Source organism: Cannabis sativa, unplaced genomic scaffold, assembly GCF_029168945.1.
Source record: "Cannabis sativa cultivar Pink pepper isolate KNU-18-1 unplaced genomic scaffold, ASM2916894v1 Contig3, whole genome shotgun sequence".
Classification (NCBI taxonomy): Eukaryota; Viridiplantae; Streptophyta; class Magnoliopsida; order Rosales; family Cannabaceae; genus Cannabis; species Cannabis sativa.
In genome coordinates, this window is record NW_026870039.1 from 5,471,819 (window position 1) to 5,480,628 (window position 8,810).

The following is an 8,810-nucleotide window of genomic DNA, read 5'->3' on the forward strand; positions in this document are numbered from 1 at the left end:
TTCACCAAGTAAATTCTCAACTTATTAATTCCGCCTTGCTCCACTATAAATTTGGAATTCAATACACTCTCAGTTATATAGGACGCTCTATATGTACCATGATATAGATACGTTATGATTATCCATTGTTATAATCCTAATAGTCAAGGATCCTCTATAGATGATCTACATTGAATAGGGATAAATTTACCGTTCTACCCTTCAATTTATTTTATCCTTAAAACACTTAGCTACCTATAAATGAAACTTCAGTAAACTAACATAATTATTGAAATGAGGCCTCAATCATTTATTTCTATTTAGCCAAGCTCGAAGGAGATCATCGTTTCACTTCTAAATACCTATAGAAGCTATAGATTCCATATCTATGATTAGCGCTCCCACTCAATTGTACTATCATGTTCACAAAATGTACGTATCACCCAGACCAAAAAGTAGGCTTAACTAACAAATTAAAGAACACAAATAACACTCTTGAGATCGAACCTAACCATGTCAAGATTAAGATCCATAGACCTAAGATCAACCATTGATATTGACTTAGAAAGATATAACGATAAGTTTAGGATAGCTTATCTAAGATCAATATCAGTATACTCCATACATCCGATACCGGTAAACTTTGCCAATGTCCTGGAAAGGACATAACACTTATCCTAGGTGGAAGCATACCTTATCGCTGATTATCATGCCAATCTAAATCCAGTGAACTGACAAATCAGGGAATTAAACTTTTGAACATATAATCATGATTATATTCCATTGTGCTGGCGACACTATAATCATGAACAAATACATATATTCTGGACTTAATAGAATTTATACATTAAACAATCATGAAATAAATCATGTGAACCATGCAACATAAAATGCAGTTTCTGATCTTTATTAATTAGTAAATCTGATTATATTGAAATGGGTTTTATTAGTAAATCTGAAGTCATTGTGACTTGGTATCCAGGGGTCCTTTCCACTATCAACAAGAAAACCATTTCAAATTTTATACCTAAGTCCTTTAAGTAGTAATTACTTACCCCAACAAATTCTTTTCCAAGTCAAAGATGGCGAGTGACCTATGTTTTCATCAAGAAAAGAACAATTTGAAAAGTACCTATGCTTGAGCAGTCGACTTAGCAAGGTATCGGGCATATCAAAGATCCTCCATGCTTGTTTTGCCAAAAGTGCTTGATTAAAGTGAACAAATGATCAGAATCCCATACCACCTTCATGCTTTGATTTGCATAGAGATTTCCATCTCTTCCAATGAATTTTTGTACCATTTTGATTGCTACCCCACCAAAAATTGGCCATCATACTCTCTAACTGATCACAAAATTTCTTTGTAAGTTTGAAGCAACTCATTGCATAAGTTGGAATGGATTGTACCACAGCTTTCAATAGCACCTCCTTTCCCCCAACAGAAAATATTTTCTCATTCCAGGCATGTAGAAGTTTCCAAACTTTTTCTTTGATGTTGCTAAAAAGCTCCTGCTTGTCCCGTCTAGAGTAAGAGGGTAATCCCAGATATCGTTCATGGCACTCAGTTATTGGCATGTGGAGTGTTTGAGCAAAAAAGCTCTGGGCTGCTTAAGAAGTGTTTGGTGAGAAAGACATGACAGACTTGTCATTGTTTAGTACTTGCCTTGAAGCTTTATGATATGTATCAAGAGACCTTTTGATCGATATTGCAGATTGTTCATTAGTTTGACAAAACAATAAACTATCATCCACAAAGAGCAAGTGAGACACCGAGGGCGAGTTACTAGTCAATCTAAGTCCTTTCAACATTCCAGCTTGTTCTTCCGCTTGCAAAAGTCTAGAAAGAACCTCAGAATATATAAGAAACAAGTACGGAGATAGAGGGTCGCCTTGACTCAAGCCTCAGTAAGGTTTGACATGACCAACAACCTCACCATTAAGTGAGAACAAGAAAGAGCTTGTGGATATACACCTCATAATCAGTGATGTCCAAGAACAATCAAACCCCATCTTAATCATGTTTGCCTCTAGATACTGCCATTCGACCCTATCAAATGCTTTACTCATGTCCAACTTTAGAGCCGGATACCCAATTCTACCTTGCAATCTGTGCCTTAGATGATGAATGAGCTCAAATGCAATTAAGATGTTATCTGTGATTAGTCTATTTGAGAGAAATGCTGATTGTATTTCAGATATGACAAAAGGAAGTACTTTCTTGAATCTGATGACAATTGTCTTGGAGATAAGTTTGTAAATGACATTACACAAACTTATGGGATGATATTCACTCATTGAAGCTGGGTTGGACACTTTGGGGATCAATGTGATGATTGACTTGTTGAGCTCTGTCAAGTCATGGCCATCATTAAGGACACCAAGAACAAGGTTAGTAACAGATGGAACTACAATATTCCAATAGTGTTGGTAGAACATTGCAGACATTCCATCACAATCGGGACTCTTATCGGGGCTCATAGATTTAAGTGCATCATACACATCATTGCTTGTAAAAGGGGTTGTTAAAGACTGGTTCATATCTTGTGTAATAGTTGTTGGAACAGCAGAGAGGATATCTTGCAAAGCGTGAGGGTCAACACCATCAGAGGCAAATAAGCTTACATAATAGCTACAGTCGCATCTGTCGTATCTGCCTTAGAAGTGAGTGTAATTCCGTGAGAGTTCACCAAAGATTTGATGACATTTTTTTATTTCCTGGAGGAGGCATGAGCATGAAAAAAAATTAGTCTTCTGGTCACTGCATTGAAGCCAATCCACCCTTGATCGTTGATGCCAATAAGTCTCTTCTTGTTCGAGCAATTCATCTAGGATAGCTTCAGATTTTTTTTCAATTCAAACATTGTTGAATCATTTTTAGTTGCTGCATTATTCAGCAGAGAAACATTCTGCTGCATTTTGGAAATACTTTTTTTTTTTTTTATTTCAGATTTCCAAACTTTCTAACATGCCATTGTTGCAAAGCATTAGTACAGGAATGCAAGTTTTTCAAAAATTGGTCTGTTCCACCATTAGAAAATTCTGACCAATGTGCACGAATGATAGAGGCAGCTTCTGGTTCATTCAGCCAGATTTTTTCAAATCTGAATCTTGTTTTCCTAGATTGTCTTTCCTAGTTTGATGAGAGATAATTGACACAAACAGCTATGGCCCTATGATCCGATGAGTAGTAGTCCAAATGAGACGTTGTCATTGGTTTAAAAGTGGAGTTCCAATGATCATTGGTGAAACACCAGTCCAAATGCTCTTTAAGAGCATTAGCATTATTTATACCCTTAATCCAAGTGAACTTGTCTCCTTCAAAAGGCTGCTGGTGCAAAGAGCAGGTGTCCAAAGTCTCTCAAAAATCATCCATTTGTTTTTCATTACGCAGTCCACCCCCAAGTTTGTCTTAATTTGAAAGTATCTCATTATAATCACCAATGACCATCCAAGGGAGAAGAGGAGCAACATCTTTAAATCTTTTCAAAAGAGTCCAAGTTGTATGTCGGTTTTCTACAGAAGGATCCCCATAAAAATCCGTAAAGTGGCATTTAGAACCATTAGAGACAACCATGTAACCATCAAAGATATTTGTATTAAAATATTGCAAAGTTACATCGACATCATCTTTCCAAAGTAACATAAGACCACCACTAAAACCTACTCCAGGGACATCAAGTCCATGATTAAAATGTAAAAGATTTCTAATGCGAGAAATAGAATTAGTAGCTAACTTTGTTTCCATCATAAAAAGTACATTGGGGGTTTGCTCTTTGACAGGCAAACGGAGTTTGCGAATGGCTCTCGGGTTCCCCGATCCGCGAGTATTCCAACTAATGAACTTCATGGCTGATTGCGGGACTGGAAACCAGCCGCCGCATTTTTGTCTAAAGCACCATCAGAATCCATAGAGTCAATAGAAACATGGTGGTGAAGTTCATCTTCAAGTGACAAGGGTGAAGTTGAAACACTTGGCGAGTTGGCTCGACACCTTTTTAAGAGTTTGTCTTAGAGAAATGCCTTCATTCTGTCGTTTGGATTGCAAATTCGGATTGACATTTTCCTGGTTGTTTAATGTGTCACTAGCCAAAGTGGAAACAGATGTGGAGGAAATCAAAAAGGGGGAAGTGTGATTATAACTCAATGGATTATTAATTGAGTGAACATCCACAGAATTAATTAATGGGGGTAAGTGGAAAAACAGTTGTTTGTGTGAAATGTGGAGACCATCGGGGTGTATATGGCAGATAGATCTGTGAAGTTGTTTAGGTGATCTTTTGTGGATGCTACAGCAGTCTTGTGGGGAGTCTTGTTACATGCAATTTGAGGAGAACACATTGATGAATGGTTAAGTTGTGAAGGTACAAAAGAGACAGATGGCTGTTGAAGATTCATGTTGGGAATAGTGATTGAACCTCCTTGGTTATGATTTCTGTTAATCAAAGAAATATGGCCACCAATATTGTTTACATTTGGATCAGCAACAGTAGTATGAGAAGATTCACCACAATGAAAATTTCGTGGCTGGGGCATTCCTCTAAGGTTCAATTGGGGAATAGCAGAAGTAAAACTTTTTTTGGCGAGACGAGTCAACAAAGGCCAAGCATTGCCTTTAGAAAAATCTGTCCTATAACGATCATAACTTGAAGTCGGAAGAGGAGATCCCTTGATGTAAGGTTGATATTCAAGGTCAGGTTCCACTCCATTGTCGAGTTTTACCAGATAAACATGGCACTTGTTATAAGGGTGACCGATTATACCACACCCCATGCAATACTCGAGTGCTCGTTCATAGCGGAAATCTACCCAAAATTTATCCTGAATATGCGATAAAGAAATCATCCTTCCCCTTTTTAAAGGCTTGGAAACATCAATTTTAACTCGTATTCGTAAGAAGGGTCCCCAACCTTCATTTAAAGAATCTTCAAAAACATCAACATACTCTCCAATTATGTTGCCAATGGCAGCAGCCAGGGACTGTGTTTTACTAAGGAACGGTAGTCGATAAATTTGCACCCAAAAAGGAGTGAATTTGAGATCTTCCGAAGTGAAATTTTTACCAACTTCTGGAGTATGCAACACAATGTGATGGTTTTGAAAGTGGAATGGTTCACGATCAAGGACTCTAATTTTGTCACCCTCACAACCGAAAGTTAATAAAAACATGTCTGAAGATTATGATACTTTGACAGGAAATCTACCATCCCAGTGTTCAGCCATTTGGTTCCGCAATGTGGATAACCAGACCTTCTTTTTTGTCAAAACCTTTGCATACGTAACCGGATCAACGTATGCTTTAGAGACAAATTTTCGTAATCATGAAATTCAAAAACTGCTTCTTCATCTTTAGTCAGGGAAATTTTCGCTTTCATTTTACAAGGGGATCCATTTTCAACAGAGAAAGAGTGATAGAAACAAACAGAATTTCAAAAGGAAACAATTGGTAGTGTTCGAAACACCAAAACAAAACAGAGTAACTACCAAAAACTAGGTTGTAAACTGCTAAGGGTAAAACATGTTTGAATAAAATAATTGTAAAACCATAATGAACATTAACTGCCTCAGAGCACAAGAGACAGGCAAACGCTCATAAATTATTTTTTATTATTTTTTTTTTACTCATTAATACATTTAATATAATTAAAAAGTAATTTTATGTAAATATGTTTTCAAATGTGTATATTTAAAATTAATTTTTTTTTGCCCTTTAAATAATCTGCTCCAGTGATCTTTAATACGATAAAGTAAATTTTAACTGCGAATTTATGTCTGAAGAAATCTATGTATTCAATCTTTTAACACCAACCATGCTAGCAAAAATGACTAGAACATGACAACAAAAAAATCACCCAAATATAAAAAGACAACGATATTTTGCAGAGACAAATATATGTTTAACGAAGTTCATGCTGCAAAGACCTATTCTTTCAATAACTAACGAAGGCTATTCTCAAGTCTGGAGTCTAAAGGTGACCAAATAAAAAAAAAAAAGGCAATATAGATGAGATCGTTGGACTAGCCATCAACGGCATCACCATATATACTATCAGCAAGCTGCCATACTTGAAGAGTATTATCGTCGGCTACACTTGAAATGACCCATGGCTCTTCTTTGTTCCAAGAGAAATCTGATATCTTCGCAGTATGACCACCATGAGAGAACAAGAGCTCCGGAGGCCCATCATCACCATCTCCTTCCAGTTGCTCATCTCCAATCCTGAGGGCAACATAACACAAATTTAGTTGGAAGGATAGGGGAGAAGAGATACGAGTGTCTATAGTGATTTCTCTGTGAATACGATTGAATGCAAGGTATTAGCTTATAATATCATAGTCCGTACCTGTTAAGGTCCCAAATCATAAGCCTCCTGTCATCAGCCGAAGATGCCAACACTGCCTCATGATTAGGATCCCATTCAACCTGAAATACCTCCTCTCTGGAAATAAAGAAATTGGCATGAGTAATAGTTGTTTTTCCTTACACTCAAAAACAGACCAACAGGACATTCAAAACTAACACAGTAAGTCAATATAAAGATAAAAAAGACAGGACACTCAGTGGTTTTGAATTGAAACTATGCAGGAGAATAATAAAGAGTCGACTGAGGCAAACAAACATACGTGTGACTACTCAAAACATGCAATGGCTCTGTTATCTTCCGCATATCAAACAGACCAACAGTTGTGTCTGAAGATGCTGTGGCCAAGATCCACTCATTGAATGGACTGAAAGAAAGATAGTTCACCTGAGACCATCCACAAAACAAAAAACAAAAATGTGAGGAAAAATATAAAAATTTAATTTTTCCAAAAATATTGTCACTACTATGAAAAGGTAGAATCCATGGATTATCACAATACAGATTTTTACGTGAATTTCCCCTTCTTTGTTACCGTGAACCCCAAATCAATTATAAGTAGTACTTCTTGTTTTATCTATTGAAAATAATCATCTTACTTTTCTGACCCCTTATCCCATACATTGTACACATAAAAATGCTTAATAGTCAAAACAAAAAGGAAAACATGACATAGCAAAAATCACTTTGAAAGTTGAATCATATAAATTTGTAAGGTATCTCCTTTTATATCTTTCTATATGTGTAACCTCTTTCTCGTGAGCTTTGACAGTCTGCTGGCTCTGATTTGTGCGCAAGTCCCATATGATCAATTTACAGTCATCGCCAACTGACCCAAATAAATTACCATTCTTCAAATGCCATGAGACATCTCCAACCACACTTTCGTGACCCTGAAGAAAAATTTACAAGAGTCATGATTAACAAATGTCACGGCAACTAATATCCAATGTTAGATTCCCTAGATTACCTACCGTATAAACATGCAGTGGATCAAGCACTTTGTCTTCAGCTACAGCAGACACATCCCATAAACATATCTTACAATCGTGGGAACCACTCAATATGTAACCCTCCTTATTGGGGTTCCAAGATAACCCATACCCTTCTTTGTCGTGACCCCTTAACCTCAAATCAGGATCAAAGTCACCCCCTTCGGGTTTCAATTCCTGTTTGGTACAATCAAACACAACCACCTCAGAACCACTCGTCTTCGCGCCAATAATAGACGGTTTTTGCGGCATAAATCGTGCTTTATTCACCTCTCCATCAACTTGTATCTTCTGAGTTATCTCCACCTACACAAAAGAAAACATGTATATTTTGAAATCCACTGAGACATTTCCACAAACAGTTGATACCATACCATACCATGCTATTCCTTTTTTAATAATAATAAAGAAAGAAAGTAGTTCCTTCCTTACAATTGCAAATCCATTACATGAAAACAAAACAATGACAACAGGGGAAAAAAAACGCACCTTGGGAATAATGGAGTTGGCGTCGTTAACGTCAAAAACATTGTCCTTGATATTGGTCGGGAGAAAAACATCGGCGACCAAAAGAAAGTTGGGGATGCCCTCGGAAGTGTGAGTCCCAAGAACAAGTTTGTGGGCGGCGAGAGATGGGTCGGTTTTGTGGGGTCGTGGGGACGAAGGGGACCAATGAACTGTGAGAGATGGCCATTCAAGAGGGTTAGAGATGATGAGATCGTACAAGAACGGAGAGTTCTTCTTCCACACACTGTACTCCTCCTCCACCTGTTGCTGCCCTGCGTCTTGCTCGTCCGCCATGGCTGCGACTTTTAGGAGCTTTTTCTTTCTTCTTCTTTCCTTCCTTTCTGATTTTCCCGCCAAAATTGTGGCGCCAAAAGAGTTGCATACACTAGAGAGTAGAGAGCCCTCTTCAATATATAATAGGTTTGATCAGTATATGTATATGGACCTTTTATTTATTTATTTTATTATTTTTTTTTTATGGAAGAGCATGGACTTCAAAATTGGGTAACACACCACATATTTTGAAATGGAAATCATAATACAACTGAAAATAGATTTTTTTTTTGTTATATTCATACAAATTATTTTTATTTATATTTTTATGATTTTGTATTGTTTTAATGTTATTTTCATATTATCGCAATATTATATCATATTTTTACAATATGAATACTTTTTATAAGAAGAATATCTATAAAAATATAAAAAAAAATTCAGAATTCTATAAAATATGTAAATTTTTTATTATTTTAAAATATTTTTAAAATAATCCCATTTTAAGAACAGCTCATCATATAATTGAACTTACTTAGCAAATAAATGTGGTAGAGAAATGGAGATTTTTTATATTTATATGCCTATATAACAAAATAATCTTACTTATAACAATAGACAAAAAAAAAAAAAATATTGCGTACACTCCATTATAGATCATTTGAAATGTTCTAAACCTTTGCAAAAAAAAAAAATTCGA

General features: G+C 36.3%; 1 protein-coding gene across 1 annotated transcript; it reads right to left on the minus strand.

Annotated features, from left to right (window-relative positions):
- Positions 1 to 5,704: 5,704 nt before the first annotated feature.
- On the minus strand, positions 5,705 to 8,383 carry LOC133033202 (WD-40 repeat-containing protein MSI3-like). Its single transcript, XM_061107855.1, has 6 exons — positions 7,820 to 8,383; positions 7,313 to 7,636; positions 7,088 to 7,231; positions 6,601 to 6,725; positions 6,321 to 6,416; positions 5,705 to 6,196 (listed from the first exon to the last, which is right to left on the minus strand). Exons 1-6 carry the CDS (start codon positions 8,129 to 8,131, stop codon positions 5,995 to 5,997), a joined length of 1,203 nt encoding a protein of 400 aa, XP_060963838.1. The 5' UTR covers positions 8,132 to 8,383; the 3' UTR covers positions 5,705 to 5,994.
- Positions 8,384 to 8,810: the final 427 nt, after the last annotated feature.

What these genes read in the sequence shown, in the direction of transcription:
- LOC133033202 (XM_061107855.1), bottom strand. Translation starts at nt 8,131, where the DNA reads ATGGCGGACGAGCAAGACGCAGGGCAGCAACAGGTGGAGGAGGAGTAC. An exon ending in CCAACTCCATTATTCCCAAG is followed by an intron (nt 7,637 to 7,819) that starts GTGCGTTTTTTT and finishes TCTTTTGTGTAG; the next exon opens with GTGGAGATAACTCAGAAGAT. An exon ending in ATGATTTGGGACCTTAACAG is followed by an intron (nt 6,197 to 6,320) that starts GTACGGACTATG and finishes TGTTGCCCTCAG; the next exon opens with GATTGGAGATGAGCAACTGG.